Source organism: Babylonia areolata, chromosome 13 (assembly GCF_041734735.1).
Source record: "Babylonia areolata isolate BAREFJ2019XMU chromosome 13, ASM4173473v1, whole genome shotgun sequence".
Taxonomy (NCBI): Eukaryota; Metazoa; Mollusca; class Gastropoda; order Neogastropoda; family Buccinidae; genus Babylonia; species Babylonia areolata.
The window spans coordinates 17247231-17273222 of NC_134888.1; the positions used below are offsets into that span (position 1 = coordinate 17247231).

Here is a 25992-nt window from a genome sequence, read left to right on the forward strand (position 1 = left end):
TGCCCCAAACATGCGGTAAAAGCCCATTGGGAGATGATGATTTCAGACTATAGTCTGGAAAATCTCATGCCTGTATATGTCAGCACCATGTGGACATCTGTATACAAGATACAAGGATATCATCTCTAAAAAGAGACATTGTTGACACACATTAAAAAGGCGACGTAAAAAAGAAGCAAAATTTGCACTGAACAGAAAATTGCGATTCAAAAATATTTCCACTGCTTTTGGAGTTGCTTTTTTTCAATGCCATATAGAAAATATTTCATGCAGGATGTGTTTCTAGGTATTCAAATAAATATTTTATAATAAAATCCTGTCAAATCAGAAGAAGAAAAGAAAAAAAAAAAGGGGGGGGGGGGAGCACCATTCCTTCCCTCTCACTCCACTGTACCTCAGTGTTGATGTGGTCCTCCTCAGCACACCTCAGCAAGGCCTCCATGCCTTTGGTGGAGCGTGGCAACATGGGGGACGGTAACGGCAACAGTCCCAGAGACTGAGGCTCTGGCTCCAGAGCTGTGCCAGGAACCTAGGTAACCAACAGCAATGCCAGACTTTATTTATTTATTCATTTATTTATTTATTAGTTTCTGTGCAACAGCAACACCAAAACCATTTATTCATAAGTTTCAGTGTATCAGTTTCAGTGTAACTGCAATGACAAAACAATTTATTCATATATTCTGTTTATTCATCACTTTCAGTGTAACAGCAACATCAGACTAACTATTGACTTACTTATCTTTCTATTTATTCATTTAGCAGTTCCAGTATAACAGCAATGTCAGACTATTCATTCATATATTTCATCTATTCAATTATCAGTTTCACTGCCAGTTTTAAGGAGACGTCAAAGCGTGTAAACTATTACATGTATACACCATGCCACATATGCTTAAAAAGAACAAAAAAATTTTAAAGAGAGAGAAGCAGATGCCTGGCCTACACATAGACATGAGATGCTGATCAGGCCTTGAGACAATGAGAGGTTACCAAATTCTAAAAATACATGTGTATGGCTTACATATATACTTGACTTTAAATTTGTTATTTTGTTTGCTTAGTTTTGTTTTCATATCTTTCTGTAATCTTCAAAAATATCCAAGTTGCATTACTCAGACTCAGAGAGCACAACTGGACCTATCACATTAGCTGAAAGACTCTTAATTGTGAACAAAACCAGCACTTTCAATACTGAATGAATAACAATCAGATGTTTTCACTACACAAAGAACACACAGAACACACACATATCTGCACACACACATATCTGCAATCATAAAGCAAACAAAAACAAACCCAAAATATCACCCCAGTCTACAGTGCATGGTAGTGAGATGTATATTTTCAATCAGAATCATACCCAGATACTGAAGCACAATCATTTACCTACGTTAAAACAAAACATCACCCACCTAGTTGATGTTGACAGCCAAACTGAGGACAATAGCAATATGCAAATGAGAGTTTCCTGACAGCAAAGCAGCTCAGGTCAACAAAATGAAGAACAAGAACTGAATTGAGGAAGTACAATTGTGTGCAAAAAAAGCACAGGGTTCCTTAAGGAAACTATACATGACTCCAGCATGTACCAAAACTTGTACTATTACTGTTAAAACCTTGACATACACACACACACACAAACACACAATCTCTCTTTCTCTTTCTGTTACTGTATAGAGACACCATAAATTTCAAGCCAACATACACCCAGCAGATATTTATGCCAACATACAAATACACAAACTTAATATATTTCATAAACACAGAAAAAAAAACCCAGCAAGCAAAGAAAAGTTCATCTGAGGAAAAGACACCAGATGCGTATATCTATACACTGGAGACACAGAACAAGAGTGACTGCAGATATTCAAACACATGATTGCTAGTCAGTCCAGCTAGTATCTAGGAATTCTATTTTCAATAATCATCTTTCCAGTATTTAAATTTAAAAGAAAAAGAATTTCTAAAGATGGTTTAGGACTGTTTAAACACAAAATGGTCTTGATCCTGTGACCTTGAAATTGAATCAAAGTCACCATCAAACTCCTAGAACATTCATTAATCAGTAATTGTGTGTGTGTGTGTGCTCGCGCATGTTTGTGAGAGAGAGAAAGTGTGTGTGTGTGTGTGTGTGTGTGTGTGTGCGCACATGTGTGTGTGTGTGACAGGAAAGCATGATTCACTTTGCCCACCAGAATATGACCAGGTCCATAGCAGTTGGCATCTCTCAACACACTGCAGCAACAAACTGTCATTATCGCAAAAAAAAACAACAGACACTCACGTTGGCCTGCATCTTCTTTTTTCTCCGCGGAGGAGCCACAGGCGCCGATGGCTGTTCCTCCACCACCACTTGCAGCGTGCCAGGCGGGGTTCGATTCTTCGTGCTTTTCACAATGTCTGGCTCCTCCGTGACCGCCTCAGTTTCCTTGATGATGTCGTCCACCACGGAGTGAGTGCTGAGGTCAAAGTTCTCCAGCTTGCTGTCATTGATCAGGAGGGTGAGGCTTTTGTGCTGTTTCTCCTTCTCTGGCTGGAACTTGCTCATGTTGCTCAGAATCTCCGCTGGCATGCTTGACTCGGGCGCCTCCTCCAAGTTGTTGTCCACGCTGCCAAGGGTAGAGATCAGAACAAAGTGATTTGTGTTTGGTTCAGCTAGACACACAGATTAGGACTTTGAGACATGAGTGGGAGGAGAACTGGGGGGAGGAATCAAATGTTTCAATCTGAATTTTTAAAAACATCTTTAAACCACTCTGGACAATGGAACGCTATAGCGTTCCTGACGTAAGGTAGCGTTCCGGACGACGGAACGTTATAATGGTTTCGACAATTAAAATTTTTTCCACGCTTTCCTCATGGGGTAGCATAAAAATTGCAACTACACCGGGCACTGCAAACGTGTCAAGGGTCGAATGGAAAGTTTCTTTGTGAGGCTCCGTATCTATACACTCGCTGGCCAGCCGTTGACCTTGGTACCTCACATAACAAGCTAATCTGCATACATATCGAAAATGGAGTCGCAGGCGATACAAGTGGATATTTTTTAAGCAAACTTGATCACAACAGCAGCTTTTTGCTGCTGCTGAAGTGATTGAAATGCTTCAAATTGAAGGTTTTGACATCGATGAGGATGATGAAGACGTTGAAGAAAGTATCTGCAGTGATGAAAGCTACCAGCAAGAAGGTACTGACAGTGACTCAGCTTCTGAGGGCTGTGAAGAGAGGGAGGGGGATGGGCATACACACGGCGTGAGGAGAGGGGTCAGTGGGTCAAGTAAAGGGAGTTTCATTCAGTTACTTTGTGTTATGTATCTTTTGTGATTTTTTTTTTTCCAACCCTAACAAATGGGTCATCTGCAGGGGAAAGCAAAAGAGAGAAATATTCGCCCGGAGTGAGTTAAGAAAGACATCCACTTAAAAGCTAATATGAGGAAATATTCTTTACATTCTATAACCATGCCTGATGTGACGCACAGGTGAAATACAATATAAATAATTCATTTCTGCTGCCTGTACACAACTGCCAGTCTAGACACTCAAGGTGTAAATAAAAACACTGTGGACCCGAAGACTTGATGGACATATATCCTCCTTTTACATGCAAAGGTAAACCTGCCTCTATGGCAGTAATTTTTTCTTGATCTCATATCAATGAAAAAATTTTTTTTTTTTTTTCCCCTCAGTCTCACACTTTAACTCTTTGATTCTCAGAACCATTTGTATTGTAGTTTTTGCCCCAAATATTCAAGTAATATTCAAAATTATATGAGTATGTTTCATCGAAGGAAAATGAATGGAGAATATATCTATCAAATATGCAATGTTAACAGGGTGAGATAACTCCACAGTCACTGGAAGATGACCAAGCTTTTTAAGAAAAAGTACATAAAATACTTCGAAAAATAAATCATGTCTGCATTTCATGTGTGGAAATGGTACTAAATCAAACAAAATTCTGGCCACTTCTTCTGCACTGTACATCCTCGCAGCCATGTTAACAAACTCAACACCTTTTTGCTATACCAAATGCCAACAAAACACACACACACACACACACAAAAAAACAAAAACAAAAAAACCCATCAAATTTAAAACAAAACTTGCTGAGAAATTGCTTCAACACCCTGCAAGGTAGTTGCCATTTGCATACAAACTTTTGACAAACACATTACCAGCCCCACAACTGAACATGCTAACACTCCTAACTACAGTGAAAACTGCAGTCAGGAGTGAAAGGCTCAAAGACTTGCTTTTCTAATACCTCTATCATCTGCATATAATTTGACAAAACTCTAAAGCTTCACAGAATGCAACAGATTTCAATTAACTGAAAACCTTCATCAGGCTACTGGCCAGCTGGCTTGCAGTCTATGGAAGACAATTCAGCAAAAAGAAAGATGTAGATGTAGATGTAGATGTTTTATTCATATAGGCCATAGCCCCTTAGAAGGGGGTACACATGGAATTGACATTAAGTCGCATATTAGTACAAAGAAAAATTACGTTACATAAGCATTGCGTTGTTTAAAAGCTCTATGCATATATAAAGCAAAATGTTGTACAATAGTTTCGTTCGTAGACGACAATAACAAAATTAGTTTAAATAAACAAGGCTGTCTATAAAATTTGAGTGGAATTAATCGTTCTCTAATATTTCTCAATGCTGGACAACTAAGCACAAAATGGACCTCATCTTCAGTTGATTCTTTGCATAATGGGCATAACAAATTACAAATGTTTGACTGCCTATAACGATACTGATGAGTAAAAATATCAGAGACACCGAACCTAAATTTCGTCATTAAGTACTTCAAACCTCTAGCAATATGCATACGCATATAAATTGGAACATTATGCAAATTATTGATCATTCTGTATAGCTTAAATCTGTCACTGTCCTGGATATGAGAATTCCAACTTTGCCATCTGCAATCAACCAATCTTTCGCGGAACACACGAATAAAAACATTTATATCTTCAACACCTTGATTTAGCCATACAAAACCAAAACCGTACTCATATAATTTCTTTCTAACATTTGAAACCCAATTTCTTCTACCCTTATTATCTAAGTCTAACAACATTTTGTATGCTTTATATGGCAATCTGTGTTCATCCATTTGTGTTAACTTAAGCCAGTACTTAATACATTTAACAGTAGAGAGCAACGATACTGGGTATCTGTCAGTCTCACCATAGACGAGATCATTTGGTGTCTGAAGGGAGACCCCTAAAAATTTTTTCAAAGCATATAGATGAATTTTTTCACAGTGTATAGCAGCAGAGTCAAGACCCCATAATTCTGCCCCGTACTGTATCATAGGTTGGATCTGAGAATCAAATATTTTTAGGAATAATTTCAGAGATTCATTTTGTACTAATGACAATTTCTTCATGACATATAACAATGCATTTTTTGCTCTACTTGCAAGGTTTTTACATGCAAATGTAAAACTCAAACGTGTAGAAAAATAAATACCTAAATATTTGTATACATTCACAATAGGCATTATAGTTCCGTTATAGGTCCATCTTTCTCTTACAGACAAATAACCTCCCTTTCTAAATACAATTATATTACTTTTACCCATATTCACTTTTAGTTGCAAAGCAGCAGCGGCTCGTTGTAGACTATTCAACTGACTTTGTAACCCTATTACTGTTTCTGATATTAATACTACATCATCAGCTAAAAGAAAAATGAAAATTTCCAAAACATCGCCTATGAATGTTGCACCGTGTCTTCCATTTTTTATTACTTCCTCTGTCAATTCATTAACAAATAAAGAAAACAAAACTGGACTACAAATATCACCCTGTTTAACCCCAGATGTACAATTGATGTATTCTGATAAAGCAGCACCACATCGCACCCTTGCCTTTACAGAATCATACATACTCATAATACATTTATAAATTTTTCCACGTATTCCATTTTTCAATAAAATAGACCAAAGTATACTTCTATTGACAGAATCAAAAAGAAAGAGAGAGCAAGAGAGAGAGACAGAGACCACACACCTGTCATTCCTTTCTACACTGGCTCTCTCCAGTGGCCGGGAATCATTCTTGGGCAAATCCCCCCAGGAGCCCGAACGCTTTTTGGCATGCTGCTTGATGTGGCTGGGCACCACACTGGAGTTCTCCATGCGCTCGATGGTGTGCGACTTCTGACCAAGCACCGTGGCACCAGCTGCTGCTGCAGCTGCAATGGAGCCGACGTCAGACATGTCTGACGTGACCGAGGCATTACACCCTGGGGAGTCCTTCTCCAGCGATGACGAGTCCTGCCATGACAGACACACTCAACTGAGTGTTGCGCAAGGTTAAAGATGAGTCAAAAAACCACCGAGGCAACCATGCCTTTGTTCTGCAATCTGCATTCTGTGCAGCATACTCAGGATCAAAAGGCTGTGCCAGTCTTGAATAAGAAAAAAAAGTTTAATTTGTATTTCATTATTTGCACATTTCTTCTGTCATTGCTGCTGTGTGCACATGTCAAATGACTGGAATAAGGACAAGCCTGGAGCTTCCTTTTTGAGGAAGTGTCTGGGTTTGTTCCAATGTACCTTTCGTTTACCTGTGTGGTAGCTGAATCGGTAGCATAAGCAGCAATGACTTGAAGTTGTGTAACTTGTATATGAAGAGAGTTACCACTCTTTGTTGAATATGATGGTCACTCCAGTGTGTTAATATTTGCAGTTCACTCATCTGAAGAGTTAAGCTTAATCATCTGAGTGAAATGTAAAAACTTTAATCTGTGGTTATCCATTTGATGTTTCTGAGATTACATAAAAACTATAACTTGATATCCATCTGAGATGAGTTCTGAGATTACATATCTTGAGAGAAGAGTTTATTCATCAGAGGAGTTGAAACAGATTTTACGAAAGTCACAATATGAGAAATATGAGTTTCTCATCCGTTGAACTGAGTAATTAAGATGGAGATTATTAATCTGAAGAACTGAGGAAGTTTCTTCTGCACAGCAGAGTTTTTTTTTTTCTCTCAGTTTATTCATCTTAATCATTCAAATTGAGTCACAGACTTTATTTTGGACAGGAGTTCTGAAATGTGATGATCAGGGTTACTTAAGTGAGACAGGAAATGTTAATTTGCGGATGCTGCAGTTGGTTGGTCAAGCGACTGGATCAGTGCGATCAGTCAAGCTGGAACTGGTGTAAACAGTTCATTATTTGTATTTTTTTTTGCATTTCTTTTTATCACAGCAGATTTCTCTGTGTGAAATTCAGGCTGCTCTCCCCAGGGAGAGCTCGTCGCTATACTACAGCACCACCCATTTTTTGGCATTTTTTCCTGCATGTAGTTTTCTTTCTTTTTCCCATCGAAGTGGATTTTTCTTCAGAATTTTGCAAGGAACAACCCTTTTGTTGCCGTAGGTTCTTTTATGTGCGCTAAGTGCATGCTGCACACGGGACCTTGGTTTATCATCTCATCCGAATGACTAGCACCCAGACCACCACTCAAGGTCTAGTGGAGGGGGAGAAAATATCAGCAGCTGAGCCGTGATTCGAATCAGCGCGCTCAGATTCTCTCGCTTCCTAGGCGGACGCGTTACATCTAGGCCATCACTCCAGTGACTCTGGGGTAAATACCAAACTGTCTGAGATACCTCACTGCTTCAACTCCTGTCCAAAACAGAAACTTTAAAGTTAGATCAATCAGTTCCTAATCTCACCCATATCAACACTCCATACAGATGAAACATAAACAAAGAGTTATTTCCCTTACAACTGTGCACCTCACATAGAACTCTTGTTAAGTGCAAAAGATATCACTTTTAACTCATTTTACTCCGGGTACAAGTTAACTCGTACCTTCATTACTTCCCCTGTGGACCTGATACGAGTATTCTCATACCAACACACTATTCTAATATCGTTTATTCTTGCTTGGTACAGATGGCATTCTAAACTGAACTGTTTATGGATTACGGAAGCATGAAAACAAAGCTTTGTGCAACTGATTAAATCAACAATTCTCCACTGATAGTCACTGTTTTACTTTTAGTGAACCACTGTTTTTTCTGCAGTGGTCTCATGTAGTGCTGGTCCTGGGGAGTTGTAGCAGGCATGTAGCTGTTGGGTAGAATGAGTTAAATATGTGTATGTGTACAAAATATCAGTATGCCTGTCTGTGTGATAAGCAGAGTGGATGATAATTCTCTTAATTCACTTTTTTTTTTTGTTTAATCACCTGTGAGGAGAGATGTGCCAGAGAACTGTCGCTGCCAAGGAGCTGGCGCATCTCTTCCAGTTTCTTTCTACGCTGGTCTTGCTCCAGCAGCTGCAGACGTAGCTCCTGTCAAATACATACACATCGCCAGCTGCCTCTTTAGCATCACAGACTGGGAGGACTCGGGTTAGAGCCCCATCAGAGGATCCTTTTTACGACTATTTGAACGCACTGGGGGCTCAAATGGCAAGACTGGGTCCACACAGTCAAGGGTCATCCACATCGCAGATTGTGTCTTTGGGAATGTTGCTCAAATTTCCTGACAAAACACTACCTAATGTTGTTCAAAGTTCCTGACAAAACACCACCTATGTGACTTGTATATACAGGAGTTGGGGGATATGGTGTAAAGAAATGAATGTTGCAGCTTCGTCTGCACAGTACAGTTGTCATGACCACAATTCATTGTTACCTGAAATGTTGAACTCTGGAGGCTTCCGCAAGCGTTGTGATCTTCACTCCTGTTTGTGGCAGATTATGAGGCCATGGAATAAGTAGCTTGGGGTTAATGCCACTGAAATGGCCAAGTATGATGGGACAGCAAAGCTAATTATATACAAGTTATGCAGCATGCAAAAACCTTCATGAATTCTAAGCCAACTATTCTTAGCTATGCACAAAAAACATGACATTACAGTCAAGATAATGAAAATAGGAAATTTTCTATCTAAAATTACGTTTAAATAACATACTTACCGTGACCCAACTAGTGCAGACTCCGGCAGGGGTCTGACATTCCTGTCCTGTGCAAACTACTATCCGCCTATGCGGAGCAGACGAAACTACGGCCGATAACCTCCCGGAAGTAGGTAACCTCCCCTTTGTCCCGCTGGTTATCACATCTTTGAAGTCATATCTTTGCTGTCATAAGTATTTTAGCATTAAAATGCCCGGAACTGTAGTAATCTGAATGTTTTCAGGTGCATGCCTGTCAAAATCATGCAAAAAATTACTGCACTCTTTTGCCATATTTCATATCCATTCTTCGATTTTAGCCACATTTGTGATTAAAAGTTTGCACGATTGATAATTCTATTGAAAGTTCAGGTTTTCTATGATATATTGAAATTGACAGTGTTTCATTCTGTGGTGAGTTTGACTCATAATAATGCAGAGAAAGACACATGTGTGCCACATCTGATCTGAAAATAGATCAGTGTGTGTGTGTTCGTGTGTATGTCGTGTGTGAACCCTGAAATGCATGTGTTTTCAAACAGCAGCATGCCGTTCAAAGCTAATTCTCAGTCTCCTCTGTGTGTGTGTGTGTGTGTGTGTGTGTGTGTGTGTGTGTGTGTCTGTGTGTGTGTATGTGTGTGTGTGTGCTTGTGTGTGTGTGTGTGTGTGATAGAGAGAGAGAGAGAGAGAGCAACATTCTTAGATGCGTTGAAACCAACCACTGCTGTTATGATTATACTGCAGTCTATCTGACAACAAATAGCGGAATCAAAAATATCACCACATTGATTTCAACTGTCCAGATAATGAAAAGCCCATTCATAATCTGTTCTATGTTTTGATCCAATAAACTCTTTTGCCAAACATTACCCTTTGATCTTGGAATGAAACGTTTCATTCTGATCAAATCTAGACATTCTTATAACACGTGCCCTTTGAATTCAGTTGCAATGTTCAGGATTTCCTGAAATTATGTCAGCTGATGATGTGGCAATATTTGACTGCAGACAGTAAGTTATTTTGATGTGGGATCTAAAGCCTAAGTTCAAATGATTCATCAACGTTACGGACATGAAATATTTTTGTTTAAATACAAATGAAGCTTTTTGTCTGTCAAAAAGAAATTGAACAATCACCGTCACTGCTGACTCTGCTCTCTCATGGCATGACGTTAGTCCTCCGCTTGCCATTCTGGACTTCATTTATGAATTTTCCAGTATATTTTTCGTAAAGAAATTTTTCGTTTCTTTAATTCTGAATCTTTTGACACCACATACATGTTCCAGGTAATTCTTGTTCAAAAGTTAGAAGCCGGCAAATGTATGTATTTTTCATGAGCCACATTCTCCATTTGTTCTTTTCGGGCTCACTAACTTTGCAAAAATTATAGAAAAAAACATGATAGATCAATTCTGTTTTTTGTAAGTCAATCTGTGATTTTCAAACTTTCAGAAAGTACATAAATGTCAAAAATGATAAATTCCAACTTTAGCTGGGTTTTCGTGTGCTGCATCACATCTATACAAAGAGAGAGAGAGGGGGGTGTGGGGGGGGAGGGGGAGGGGGGAGAGACAGACAGACAAACAACGGTATTCAGTTTTCATATATAAAGATCATTAGATATATATATATACACATATATATTATTAACAACACTGTCATTAGCACAATTTGTTTCCCAACTCATTTCACTCTAAAACGAAACTCTAAACATGTCTTTTATACCATCATCAAAATCTTTTTCATTATCATTATATCACAAATCAATATCAATCAAATATTTGGAATACAAAAGAGAGACAGGTCGATAGAAATCTGTTCACTTTAGGCTTTTTTGTTTTGTTTTGGGTTTTTTTCTTTTCTTTTTTTTTCTCTTTTTTTTCCCAGTTTCACAATGGACATAACAGACACTGAGACAGACAGAAACATTCTTCCAACATTCACTTCACACCTTCTGCTTTTCATCTTCCTGTTTCCTCCTGTACAGGTCTGCCAACCTTTTCTCCAGCTCTTGGTCTTCTCTCCGCCGCCTGCAAGCCATACACACAATAAAAATATAGTTTTCAGTCTGTCTCCTACAGCCACCAACTCCACCACTGATGCTTCTGGTACTGTCTGTTGCTAATCAGTTTTCTGCCGCAGCTGGGGTCAACCCTTCTGGTGGTGTGATAGATACCACTGTCCTTTACTCCAACTGAAAGTTGTTTCTTCTTAATTCCCTTCTGCTGCCAGTAACCACCTATTTCTGTGTGGAGAAAAAAAAAAAAGAAGGATACCAACAAAGGAATGAATTTCTAAATGAATGTAAAGGATATCAACAAAGGAATGAATTTTCAAAAGAAGTTAAGTTCTGCGAATCTCACTGAACACAAGAATGAAGAGCTGCATCCTTTATCAGAGCATGATTTTGTTGTGGGGATATTCTCTGGGTCAAAGACAAGACACAGTAGAATAGTTACAATGTTAGGCTGCCATGATTAATAGGTAAAATGTCCCAGACACCAGTTTAATGTAAGGTGACCACCGTCAACTTAATAATCCTTCAGAGTGGACAGATCACAGCTGTCAGCATTCAACTTTGATTTATGAGGCGAGGTTACATGAAACAAACTGCCATCCATCTTGTTTCAACAAGCACACAGCATGAATGGGGAAAGTAACAAAAGCCTCTTTTTCCATCAAATTCCAAGCCTTTAACTGACAGGCCTCTTGCATCTTGCACACCAAATGGCGTGAGTGCTGCTGAATATTACATGCTGTCACTCAACAGCTAGTTGTCATCACAATATTGAAAAATTTACCTAAAAAAAAAAAAAGAAGAAGAAAATAAAGAAGAAAAAACAGACTAAAATTCAAAACAATGTACGTAGTAGTAATTCAAGCCAAAAAAAGGTATTAACCTTTCTGCTGACACCAAACAATCAAAAATCACATGCAAAACATGCATCGATGTGACAGTGAGGGAAGCATTACATTTTTTCAATTTGTGCAGGTTTGTATCTAATTTTCAAAAATACTTTTATGGTTACTGACAACATACTATTTTACCGGCATCAAAATCAATATAAATTTAAAAAAAGTATATTTATACATGCAAAGATGCATACACTACCAGGGTTTCACATCATATGTACAAGTGGGGGAAAATCATATAATGAAATTAGGAATCAGTGAAAGAAGAAAGACACAAAAGGACACAAATTTATCTAAAACCAACAACAATAAACAATCAAAAATGGGTAAGAAACTATAAGCCTAATATGGGATACTGCAATATAAAATGGTTTCAGCTGAAGTAAGGAAGACCAATTTTCTGGCTCAGCTTTGGCATACAGCAGCACCAGTGTGTATACTATACTGCTTTCCCATCAATATTCTTGGGCTGATTTTCTGTGTCATCAGAGATTCATAATAAATCATCCAGTCAGCGAGGATTTACATCTGCCTTGTAGAATGCAAACTGCTAACTGGTGTTTGTGACACACTTTGTCCAGTTGTGATAATATAGCCCAGTGACAGCATGAAATAAATGGGGATGTCTCAGACCCTGTACAAAAAAGGTGAAACTGACTCTCAGCTCTCAGGAAAAGCAAGTTTCTGACAACCATCTGACTACATTTTACTGTCTGATATTACCATACAAAAGTTTTATGAATCTAGACTGTACCAAACCATAACTTTTTTATATTAAAAAAAGACTCTTTTTTTTTGTTTTTTTTTGACTTCCACTTCATCCCATTTTTTACCTGAGGTGCAAAAACATCTTGGTTTCATTTTTTCTTGTTTGGATGTGAAACCCTGTACTACAGTTGTTTTTTTTTGTTTGTTTTTAACAGAAGAAAAAAAAAAGAAAAAGAAAAGGTCCATTTACCTGACAGATGCAATCTTTGGTACAGTGAAAATCCGCTGTTGCTGTCTGCTCAGTGTAGTATGCAGAGTGGATGTGGTGGAACAGATTAAACAAAATCAATGGTGAAAGTGCGGAATGTGTGAAAGGTAAAAACTATGTTGGAGAAATATGCAGAATGTTTGCAGAATTCATATTTCATATTTTTATACACAAAGGATGAAAAAAAAATGTCAAGCTGTAAGGGATGGCGTTGATCTGCAGGCCAAATGTCTGCTATCAGATGGTATTAACTTCTTAACTCCTGATTTGACTGATATCACAGAGAGAGAGAGACCACAAGTGTTTGTTATGTCTTGACATTTTATAAATATTACTTTTCGATGCTTTCCTTTTTTTTCCCAAAATTATGCATCCCCAGATTGAAATACTCAACGGTTGACCATCGCTCTTTCTCTGCCTCTGGACCTTATTTAGTTATTACACTTTCACTCACTTTCACTTCATCATGTCTCTGCACTGAGCTCTTCCAAGGATGGCCTTTAAACCTAACTTTCCAGAACACCCTCTCCTCCCTCCCAGTTTATAGTTTCTCTAGCTTTCTATTCACATGTATTCACAGTTTTGTCTGTCCCTAAGAATCAGTTATGCAAGCATGTGAATGACTAGTGGCATCTGCAAAAGCATTTTGATTTGTCTCTGCACAAAATTCAGAGCTATATAAGTACTTTTATTATTATCATTAAAGCCCAAAAGCACAAAAATTAAGTTACACAAATTTTGAAATTCATTACTTTGTCAGTCTTCTATGCGACCTCAGAGGCATCTTCCCTCCATCATGCACTTCACAGACAGACCATGTGGTAAAATATACCAAAAAAGAAAGTAAAAAGAGCCAGAATCAAATGTCTGACAACAAAACAAAATAAACCGAAAATCATTGATAATGAAAACATACACAGGGTCTTCACAATGCATCTATGATCTAGTATTTACAAAATCAATACACATGTTTAAGCATGCACAATGTGACATTTGATTACAAGAAAATGAGCATCCTGCAAGCAGACATTGTGACAACACAGACAAGGAAAGTCTAGATGATGCTGATGATATGGATACTTATATAGCGTCTGTTGTCAGAGACCAAGCCCTAAGCACTTTACAGAGTTATTTGTACAACAGGCTGCCTACCTGGGTGACTGAGAGCTGCCTTTGGGCGCGCATCATTCCTTTCCTAAGTCATTCTATCAGGTTTCAGTCCCAAACACACACACACTCACAGACATGTAACTTTTTACGTGTATGAACGTTTGTTTATTTGCCCCGCAGCCATGTAGGCAGCTATTCTCCGTTTTTGGGGTGTGCATGCTCTCGTTTCCATTACCCAACAAGCTCTGACATGGATTACAAGATCATTAATGCATGTGATCTTTTGCGCGCACATACACACAGAGGGGGTTCAGGCACTGTCAGGTCTGTACACGTGCTGACCTGGAAGATTAGAAAAATCTCCACCCATAACCCACCAGGTACTCAGGGGATTGAGCTCAGGAAACGTGGGCAAGAATCCAGCAACTACCGGTACCTACACATCCTGCCCCATATGTGAGCATGAAAGCAGGCACATTCTAGGAAGAATGTACATGTATGCATTTGTGTGTGCGCATGTGCTTGCATGTGTGTGTGCGCATGTGCTTGCCCCCATATAGAAAAGTACATGCTTCCTCAGCCTTATAATATATATATTTCTTTCATTCCTAACAGATGTGGGAATAGACAGCTGGGGCAGTGAAGAACTGAAACTCAAAATTTGATGTCTTCCAATAAACATCCCGATATATTTGACTTCACTAAGCAAAATGCATATCTGTCTCTTTTTCTCCTATTGTTAAGATACATCAAACAACATCAGATGATGTATATGAACGCACGCATGGCAGGGAGAGACAGGAGTTGGGGAGGGATGGAGGCAGAAATTCGGTGGAGACTATCTACAGACTGCATCTTCAACAGTCCTGGACATGCAGGCTGAAGATACAGTGAAAGATTACTTTTAATCTGTGTATGGTTAGACATCTTGTCACAGGCTGAGTTTAGTATATCAAAACAGAATAAAAAGCTGCACACAACAAAGAACTAACTCATTTGGTCAACGGAGGCATGGCTTCTAACCACTACCTCACATGCAAAACCCACTGTACTCACTGTGTAAGCAGGCCTTTCTTTCTTCAAACACACACATTCTGATGTCACAAACCTTTCTTCCGCTCTCCGTTTTAATTCTAGCAGCTTTCTTTCCTCCTGTTCCAAATCCACTGCTCCCAACTGTGAACGACACAGATAAAATGCTTTAGTTTAAGGCACTGGCAAGAAAAGGTGTTTCTCTCTCATGTTTACACACAAACGCACACATATATACATACACCAACTCACGCACACATATAATCTAACACACATACACACAGAGTCAAACACACACGCATGCACACACACAAACGCATGTGTGTGTGTGTGTGTGTGTATATATATATATATATATAGATACAGATATATATAGATATAGATATATATATATATAGATATATATATACATAAACTAACACATCAACACACACACTCATACATAAACTCACACACACATACAGAGTTTAGGTTTGGTTCTGGACACCATGGGTCATTTGACTGCTTCACTGAAACATCAATGGATTATTTTCAAAATTAATGGGTCAGGAAAAACAACCACTTACTCAAAACCCTGGCACTCTCATTATGCCACCCTACACCCTCCAAATTTGTACTTTGTGAGTTTGTCCATCACATTCATTGGTATGTGAAATGGTTATAAGAAAAAAGAAAAAAAAGTTCATATTATGGTTCAATTAACAGAAAGGAAAAAGAAGAAACAAAAGGAAAGCAGTTCACTGAAAGACATCAGATCTCAAGCAAGCAGCAGTGCCTTTGTGTTAACACACCTCATTTCATTTTCTGGATCCATACAAGTTGTGATTTTTCTTTCACAATGTTGGTCAGCTTGATGTGGTTTCAGAGCAACAGCAGTAATTTATATTTTTCAGAGTTTGAAACTGTAATCATTACTGCCTTTCAGGAGAATAAGAGAAATCCACAAAAGCCCTTAATTCTAACATGACCAATATAAGAAAAATTAGTCAAGTGACCAACTGGCTGCCACATGGATGGGTCATTTCAAAACTGTATGTGTTATATACTGTCAATCACCTTAACCCTTTCGCTGCCAGGAAAATAAGATTTAAGTGAAATCTATTTGCCAGGGTTTTTTTTCACAAAAAAACGGGTATAAATTTTCAAAAAATTCTGTGCTCTTTGTTATTGGAGAAAGACCCATAAAAGTATATATTTTCTGAAAGGGAAATGAATAAAGAATACAAAACACATGATGTTTTCTCATTCTATATATTTTAAGTGACATGCTGTTGTTTTGAAATCAGTGTTTTGTTTTTTTGTCACATTTTCAACTTGTTTATTACAAACATTACTCAGGTAATTTGCACTAAAATATCATATTTTCTGGATATCTGCACACACAAAATGATACTATAACCACCACAATATTAAAAAAAAAAAAAAAAAAAACTCAAAAAGAAATAGATGCATTGTGACTTCTTCAAGTGATAACATGGATGTGAGGCCACGCCCCCTCAGTGTCCACCCCCCCTCCTCTTCACCCCTCTCACATGGTCACTTCATCCAGTTCTCATCAGACTGTGTTGGCTGAGTGCCAAGAAAATAGCTCATACTGTGTCCTGCTAAAAATTCAGTGACTTCTGTCGTCTGCTAGAGCTGAACAGCCGGCATCACTCACTGATAGTCGAATCTTGGCCACTCTCTTAATTGCTCCCTTTATTTTCTATCAAATCATCCTATAAATGTTCACCACTGTCTTCTTCTTCGAATTTATACTTCAATTCTTTCTGAGCATCGGCTAAAGAAAGTAATCTTGGTTGATTTAGTTCGCCACGATCGCATGTCTTGAGCACGGAGTCCGTCCAACATTTTGTTGAGCGAGCGAGGAGAGGAGCCAGGCAAAGACTGCGGCCAGTAACCCAACCAAAACATTCAAATAAAAGACTGCCTTATGACATAGATGGTGTTTCTAGCTATGAATAGAATCTAGAAAGATTCCCCAAGCTAAAGCTACCAGCAATTTTGTCAAAGAACTGAATGCAAAGCAGGGAAAATTCAGAATATTATATCGTCATTGTGGCAGCGAAGCGTACATTCTTTCCATGACGAGTTATCTCGTCATATAGGCAGCCTAGGGGTTAACGACCAATGACCAACACGAAACATAAACCCTGTACATCCACATCCACACGAACACACCAATGAACACTCACATATAAACACATAAAGTGATACACCCACATCCTTTGTTTCAATCAGACTTAAATTTCATGAAAAGGAAGCAAGTTGAAGCAAGTTAATGCATATCTGAGAAACCACTCAAAAAAACACCATTTTCTCTTTTTTCAGCAACTTTCTTGACAAGCAATGTCACAAATGTGTCTCTTTCCCATTGTCTTCCACCCTCTTCTTTTTCTTCCTCTACACCCACTCTGCCACTTTGTTACCGTCCAATGTTTCATCTAGATAGCAGATTTGTGTTTTCAATCCAGTTGTACAGTACATAATAGAGCTGACTGTTTGACTACTTGTCATGATGTACATTTGTGACCGTCTCCCATGAAATGACAGATACCTCGCACTGCATTCAATTGCACTACAGGCAAAAACAGCGCTGAGGGTCCATCTTGGGTAAATCAAGTTTTTTGCACCAGTGCATAGTTCAACCTCTAAATTATAACATATCTCACTGTTTTTGCTGAATTCAAACTATGAATTTGAAAATTTAGTTAATTTCTGCACCTATGTGCTGATATTCCAGAGCAATTATCCTGAAAAACAGCACATTTTACATTAACATCTATTCCATATCTTAACAGAGTATATTAACATAAAAGAAATACTAAAAATAAGCATGTAATGATGTAGGCAAATACATTAAAATATAATAACTTAATAAGTGGAAATGGAAGATACTTAGCTGCAAATCACTGAAATAAAGAATGAGCAAAAATGGGCCATACTCAGTGAACCCCTGCACACCCACCCACACTGGCATATTTAAAGTACCAAAATTTTATTAAAAAAATAATTTTGATGTAAAAGAAATGAAACACACTTTGAACTATCACAACTTCTATATTTTCTAACCAAGGAACATGTTTCACAGTCAACCATCATTGGAAAGGTCTTTTCATCGTCTTTCCAGTGGTATATATATTTTTTTATATCCTCAAAATTTGACTTATCTATCATTTTATAAAAGCTGGTCACATTAAGTCTTAGCTGTTCTGGACTGAGACTGTTTTCACTCCAGTTAGTACCATAAATACAATCTCCAGATAACAGATAATAAATGTACTGTTGTACTGCAAATTGACATAATAACCTCAAATCAATTTCAGTACAGATTTTCTGTGTCAACCAACAAAGAGTGTGAATAAATCTAACTCAAAATGTTATTCTGTTAATCATCTGATGTGTAAGAGCCATGTTTGTGGTGAATGTCTAAGTTATCAAACAGCTGATCTGATTTGATTTCCAAGTCAAAGGTACATTTCCTCACTTGTGACCCCAGTGACATAACAGTAATACTCTTTTGTTTTTTAATGTCATGTAAATATGGGTAATAAATTGCTTTGCTCTTTTTCATTTTTTGTTTTTCAATGTGGTAGGTGGGAAGCTGATACATACTATTACATATCCCAGAATTTTAGTTGTTGGAAAATACCCTTAACAGTTTGGTGAAAAAGCAAGTTCAATATCAACACAATAGGCTCTCAAGGCAAAGTGTGTGTGTGTGTGTGTGTGTGTGTGTGTGTGTGTGTGTGTGTGTGTGTGTGTGTGTGTGTCCTTCTGCAGTTTCAGCTGTCCAATTTCTACTCACACTTCCAAGGGTCTGCTCTGGGACTCCAGTGCTTTGTAGAAATGATCTAAAGAAAAATGTACAGAAAAATAAAACAGAAATCATGTGACTGAAGTTAAACTAAAGTAACTATCATCCAATACTGTTTTATAATCATACAACTTTATTCTGAAAACAAAATAAACAAATAAAGGACACCAGGGATCACATGGCTTACAAAAAGTTTGCCAATGTCAGAATATGTGAAAGCTTAAGCCTTAACACAAACATGTGACTCAAACTAACACACACATACATGGCTAGACTGTTAGATGTACAGACAACTGAGACAGGTGATTACTCAAACTTTTTTTTTTTTTTTTTTTTTTTTGCTGCCTCATCATCTGCACCGTTTCAGTGGCATTACTCCCACACCGCTCATTTAGATTCCCACATACACAGCCACACCCAGGTTCGTCCATCACAGTTCCAGCATCGGCAGCCTGCAGTGAACCATTGATGTTAGGTTGCCAGGAGGCCACACACCAGAAGAGACCCTGCACTGCTGCTGAGTCACTTTGGTGGTGTTCTGATTTAACGTACTCAGGACACCACCTACTAAGCCCCCTACTGACAACAAAAATGGCCAGACTGAGTGAGCGTCCCTCCCAGAGTGGAGACCGCCACCATGTCCCTCAAACAACAGCCCCCCATGAATCTGCCAACACTTAAGACACTGACAGGACTCACCCCAAGCACAGAAGTGGAGAGGTATCAAAACTGAGGTCACAATGAGAGCAGGGCATGAAAGACCACAGACTTCGAGACTGTTTTGTTTATATTGATGATGATAAAGGAGGAGTAGGATGATGATGACGATGTTGCTATGGAGGTCCATTTCAGTTTGGGACTGCATGACAAGGCTGTACTCTACACTTCCTGTCATAATGATATCCCGGCGTTAACCAGGCCCGAGAGATAAAGACACAGGAGTGTTAGTCAGGTAATTAGAGCAACACACCCAAAGACGCATCCTTGAAGTGGATGACACTCGACTGTGTGGTCCCAGTCTCCTAATTTAAGCCCAATCAACTCTGAGTAGGAGCCGGCCACGGGCCGAAAAACCCACCCCCGCTGTGATTCAAACCCGCATCATCCCAGCTGTCAGTCCGTGACGCTAACCACTTCGCCACGATGGCTGGTTACTTAAACTAACTTTGTTCAAAGAAATGTCAAAGATGGGACTTCACCCCACCCCCATCCCCAACACACACTGTACTCCCAAAAGCAATGAGCTTTTATTACTTTCTGGACTGCTGCAACATAGCATCCCTATATAGCAGCAGGGTATTTACCTGCAGCTTTGTCACAGCATCTGCTACACTCTTTGTTGGCTGCATAATTTTACAGCTGGACAGGTCCACAGGTAGCTGGAGGGCCCATGTTACTCCAGGCTATCATCCCCATTCTGGACCTTCTCTTGCGAAGCCAGCTTCAGAAGCTAGTTGCAGAGGATAAATCTATGTCCGAAAATATATTTATGATATTCTTAAGGAACTGCTGTTGCACCAACCAGGTCTGTTTGGTAAGGGTTTTTAAAGATACCGGGGCATGTGTGGGAATGGGGTGGTTGGGTACAAAGAGAAAAGTCCTCAGGGGATGGTTCTGCCGACCTGTCAATAAATATGGAGGAAAAACCTCTCTGGAAGACATAGCCTTCAAGAATTTGCCAGGTGGCAGTGCCTCTGGGTAAATGAAAGAACCTTTATCCAGTGCCAAATTTCTGCACAGCTAGTCTGTCCCAATGCTAGGTAGGTAATGAAATTGATTGGATACTTATTTAACACCTATTCTGAGTCAGAGACCAATCTCGAAATGCTTTATAAACGTGGAATCATTTGCAGGACAGGTTGCTTACCTGGTTAGAGCTGACTGAGAGCTGCCTATAGGCACATATTATTCACTTCCCGAGTCATTCAGTCAAGATCCAATCACACACACACACATACACACACACACACAATGTACATTAGTATATCTTATTACAACATTTTGCCGAGAAAACCATCTTGTCGTGGTTGGTTCTTTAATGTGTGCTATGAACATGCTACACAAAGGACCTCAGTTGACAGTCTTATCCAAATGACTAGAGTCTAAGCTCTTGACCACCATTCAAGCCATCAAGATTTTAGATTTCTGAATTCAGGAAGACCAGATCTGACCCCTTACCAATTGTCATTAAAGACAAGCAAGAAGAGATCATCAGCGAATTTAAATTTCTCAGACTGATCATTTCCAACGATTTGAAATGGGAGAAAAATACGGAAATAATTGTCAAGAAAGCACAACAGCACCTGTACTTTCTTCAGCGCCTCAAAAAGTTCAGAATTAAAAAAGAAATCATGGCTGATTTCTACTGAGCAGTCATTGAAAGCATGCTAACCTTCGCTATTACTGTTTGGTACAGAAGCATTTCCAAGGCAGAAGTTGCAGCCTTTAACAGAATTGTAAAAACTGCCACCAAGATTATCGGGGCTGATCTACTGTCTCTAGAACACTAGTAGAAGACATACATTATGAGCGGCTACTCAAAAAAGCAAAATCAATCTGCCAGGACAAATCACATCCAGCTTTTGGGATTTTCGAGATGCTCTCCTCTGGTCGATGGTACTTAAGTATAATGGCGAAAACCAATCGCTTCACAAATCGCTTTTTCCCCAAAGCAGTCAAGGCCCTGTCTCTCGAACAAATCCAGTATGATATCTAGAACTGTGCAATCAACAACCATCTACCTGAAGATCTAGTTGTCAGCCCCATCCACTTGTAATATGCGGCTTCTGTTCAAACGTGTGTGTATGTGTTTGTGTGTGTGTGTGTGTGTTCAAACGTGTGTATGTGTGTGTTCAAATGTGTATGTGTGTGTGTGTGTGTGCGCGCGCGCATGCATGCGCGTGCATGTGTGTGCATGTGTGAGTATGCAGAAGTTTTTGTATTGATATGCACTTGTATATATCCTAATTTCTACTGTATCTGTGTTTGTGTATGAATGATTTTTTATTTATGTTCGTAGTCGTACCTTGTTATATACTATAATCCCAATATTCCTTAAGATCCCGGTACACTTGGTAATAAAGACATTCTATTCTATTTTATCAAGGTCTTGAGCAGCCAAGGTGTGCTTGCCTGTGTGTGTGTGCATCTATATCTTGTGTGGTGGAGTGGGTTTGTGGGTTGGGAGTGGAGTGGGAGGATTTGTGTGTGCATGTGTAAAGCATGTGTTTTTAGTATGCATAGCATCCCATATGTCATTGTGCTTTTCATTGTAAACGCCCAGGGCTTATGACGTTATCATTAAAAAATGTATCACAAAAATTAAGATAGGCCAGGGCGTATAAAATGAACTCATTTCTATTATCAAATCTATAAAATCATTGTTTCTTTTATTTCTGCCATTTATCACGCCTGGCCACTACTGCGTGGAAAGGAGTGGAATCAGATGGCATGCTGAAATAAAAAAGCTTCTATTATCTTTAACTTCGTTAAGTGAATAACTCATGACTGATCTGGATAATCACAACCATGTTCCACTGATTTGATGTCAATAAAACGTCATTCCTTCTAAAGCAATTAAAAAAATTTTTTAAACAAACTTACGTGGACGGAGTTTCGTCCTCGGCATCATAGAATTCATCTTCAACGTCGCTATCAGAAGACATCGCTGACTGAATAGTTAACACTTTCACTGAACTGGGGATATGTACCGACTGACACTACAACGCCGCCATATTGTTTACACCAAAACCCACTTTGCATGAGAAATGTTTCGTGACAAGCAAAATTCAATTTTTTATATGCAGCTGATATAATTCATACTCTGAACCTAAGTAAATAGTATGATATTAAAAACTGTACTCAAGGAATTATTATTGCCGTTTTCCCCTATAAGAATTTCCCAGCATTCTTTAATCATCCAAAATGGAGGACCTTTCGGTTGAGGTCTGCGGGAACAACGGTGTTTATTATAAGGTCATTGCTTTTGTTTTTGTGTTTGATTTGCCTATTTTCAGAACTAACGTATATAAGGGTCATTGTATTCAATTTTAAGCCATTACTAGGCCTCTGATGCTGCATTAGGAATTTAATAGTGGTGTGTTGCGGTGTCGGCGCGGTGCCATGAAAAAAAATGACGTCGGCAGAATCACGCTTGAAGTCTTCGAGCTTTCCACAGTTCCAGACATGCGAATGACATGTTTGCGGTTTGATTAAGTTTGGACTGGATTTTGATGAATGTTTGAGGACAAATATCTGGCTGTGGTGCAAATATTTTGTATATGAAATGAATACCAAATGCACAAACTTTTGTTTTATCGTTTAGACGTTTATGAAACGAACTGTATTCCTTATAAGGTAAAACAAACTGGTTTCGTTTGTTTTTCTTGTTAAAGTTGTGATATTATGACTTTGGCGCGGCGATATTCGTAACAATTTGTCATATTTATTACTTTGAAATTGTGTTGTCAGACGGAGTCACGCAAAACCGTATATCATCATTGTCGAGATTCTTGTGCAGCTGGATGATGAAGACAGAAGAGTCATTATAGAATAACATTTTGAGCTGTTGAGGTATTAGCATTGGTTTTAATCTATATTCACAATATTTGTTGCATTTGGGGGAAATTTTATTGCAAAACTTAAGCCTCAAGCATCTGACCAGATCACAATCAAGATTTGTTATAAACTGAAAATTTTATTATATTAGGGCCTTGACACTGTGGACAGTGGAAGGGATAAGGTTTCCCACGTGAAACGTACAGGGATTTGGACAATGGAATGGAAAAGTATTTTCCAAAATTAAAAATCCATCACATGCAGTCACGTGATCCAAGCAGAGTGTGCTATTTTCAGTCACGCCACAGCCAAAGGGCAGGCTTGGGAAGTCTGTATGTGTAGCCCATCTAGCGCACATGTTGATAAAATCTCTGACCTGTCGTCAACTTCATGTGCTTGCGTGTCAGCAAAATGACTTTTGATGTGGGTTTTTCTCGAAATATTGCAGAACAATGCTGCGATGGCATCGTTTTAGCTCTGAATACTGATCAGAAGCTATTGTGTGTGTTTATAGGCATTTGTTCTAATAACTTTGTTCCTATGGACATGATCAAAAACTGTGAGGGTATGGTAATTTGGGGTGAAAATTAGTGTATTTTCTACATAGTAGCAAGCAAAATTGTTAAAAAAAAATTTTTTAAAAAGGTGAGATTTTTTTTTTTTTTTTTTTTTTTTTATAATGAAATACTAGTAGCCCAACATGTTTCATTGTTTTTAACTGGTTTTGAAAAATTCGATTTCTTTGTAATTTCTATTTTTTGTGATATGACACAGAAAACTATAGTATAACAGTATTACTGAAAATCCACTTTGATAGGTAAACAAAATAGCATGCAGGAGAAAAAAAAACACACAAAAATGGGTGGTGCTGTCAGAGTAGTGATGTGCTCTCCCTGGGGAGAGCAGCCCGAATTTCACACAGAGAAGTCTGTTGTGACCAAAAGAGTAATGCAATACAAATTGTATAGTATAAGTAGTGGCTGTCGTATGAAAGGATTAATCACTACAGAATAAAAGAAATAAAGTCAGATATGATTTTTTGTTGTTAAATACGAATAATTCAAAAGAACAGCTGTTTAATAACCGTTGTCAGAAACTTAAACAGCAGTGAAAACCATTGACTGAAACTTTCATATCATCCACTCAGTGACACTGAAAGTGAATTGATTGCATACTAGTGATCTGTCATCCTTCACGACCTCAGCTGTTTTGTTTCTTAGTCTTACCAGGGTTGTACATTAGGATAAGTTAGGACACAGTCCAATAAAAAGCTCAAAATGTCAGGTTATATTAGATTTAAAGAGGATGAATACCCTGTAAATTTGTTCTTTTGATATTGTTATTAGGACTGAGATCATCAGTTCATCATGATCATACGTGACAACCTTCAAAACAAACTGATTCTCCAAAATTACCAGTTAAATAGAAACAACCAGCATTATTGTGCACACAACCTTTCAGTTTTGCTAGTATCAGCTAGCATTTGATTACACTGTATTTGTAGAATTATTGATGTAACTTTGTTAGCCTTGCACGCTACTTGTTAGTGATTGAGTTGCATAGTTACATATTCTGGATGCTGAAATAAAGCAAGCTGGGAGGATTCTCCTTGGATACATGAAAACAGCTGTCTTGATCTTATTGTGCAACCGTGGTTAAAGCAACAATATCTTGAGGGCATGCACTGAGCAGAAAGATATCCATCTTTTCTCTGCTGACCAAGTCAGTTTGGCACTGAGTTGAAATTTATTGATCCTTTTCTGAAAACATCTTCCCAAGAATCAGAGATCTTTGACTATATTTTCTGAAACAATAATTGCAGTATTAGAGGCTGAAATGCCATAAACATTCAAGTTGTTCAAATAGTTATGAGCAAGAAGTTGTGATAACAATTTAAAGTGAATGCCAGTGTTTGTAAATGAAGCTTTCAAGTTCATTGTCAAAGTTCTTTAAACAGGGAAAAAATGTTTGTCAACAGAAATGGTGGGAAAGTGGCAAAACCTGTCAGAAGATAACAATAGAATACTTAAGAATTCATCTTTCACATATACACCAAAGCAGTTGTTGGCAAACTGACCTAGAAAATTTGTAATTGCAGAAAGAAGCAAAAAGGAGGATAAAAGAGACACAGGACTAAAGGAGTGAAAACATTGAGAAAGTATAGTGTAGAGTAATGGCCTAGAGGTTACACATATGCCTAGGAAGCGAGAAAATCTGAGCGCGCTGGTTCGAATCACGGTTCAGCCGCCGATATTTTCTCCCCCTCCACCAGACCTTGAGTGGTGGTCTGGACGTTAGTCATTCGGATGAGACGATAAACCGAGGTCCCGTGTGCAGCATGCACTAGAAAAATCCACTTTGATAGGAAAAACAAATAAAACTGCACACAGGAAAAAATACAAACAGAAAAAAATGGGTGGCGCTGTAGTACAGCAATGCGCTCTCCCTGGGAAGAGCAGCCCGAATTTCACACAGAGAAATCGGTTGTGATAAAAAGAAATACAAAATACAAACACAAATTATTAGAGAAGATGAATTTGATAATGATAGTCTTGTTGCAAAAGCACTGTACTTTTCAATCTAGGGTCCTGGGTGAAAGTTGGAGATTTCTCCAGTCTCCCAAATCATCACATGTGCAGACCTGCTATTC

The 25992-nt window shown here is 38.5% G+C and overlaps 2 protein-coding genes across 4 annotated transcripts in view; one reads left to right on the forward strand and one right to left on the reverse strand.

The window, feature by feature from the left end:
* LOC143289104 (WD repeat-containing protein 44-like) overlaps positions 1-22517 on the reverse strand; it is a 49676-nt gene extending 27159 nt beyond the window's left edge. The window contains exons 1-9 of one of the 3 annotated variants that reach the window (XM_076597957.1): positions 22389-22517; positions 18777-18822; positions 15045-15112; positions 12809-12853; positions 10889-10967; positions 8224-8328; positions 6028-6293; positions 2288-2612; positions 395-529 (exon numbers count right to left, since the gene is read on the reverse strand). In XM_076597957.1, the coding sequence (XP_076454072.1) occupies positions 395-529; positions 2288-2612; positions 6028-6293; positions 8224-8328; positions 10889-10967; positions 12809-12853; positions 15045-15112; positions 18777-18822; positions 22389-22450 (1131 nt within the window). In that variant the 5' untranslated portion in view covers positions 22451-22517. The remainder of the gene's footprint in view (positions 1-394; positions 530-2287; positions 2613-6027; positions 6294-8223; positions 8329-10888; positions 10968-12808; positions 12854-15044; positions 15113-18776; positions 18823-22388) is intronic. The other 2 variants (XM_076597958.1, XM_076597959.1) reach the window with 2 other exon arrangements.
* A 192-nt stretch (positions 22518-22709) lies between these two features.
* The window catches only part of LOC143289105 (RNA-binding protein FXR1-like), a 34633-nt gene continuing 31350 nt past the window's right edge, over positions 22710-25992 (forward strand). The window contains exon 1 of the mRNA XM_076597960.1: positions 22710-22760. Coding sequence (XP_076454075.1) covers positions 22710-22760 — 51 coding nt within the window. The remainder of the gene's footprint in view (positions 22761-25992) is intronic.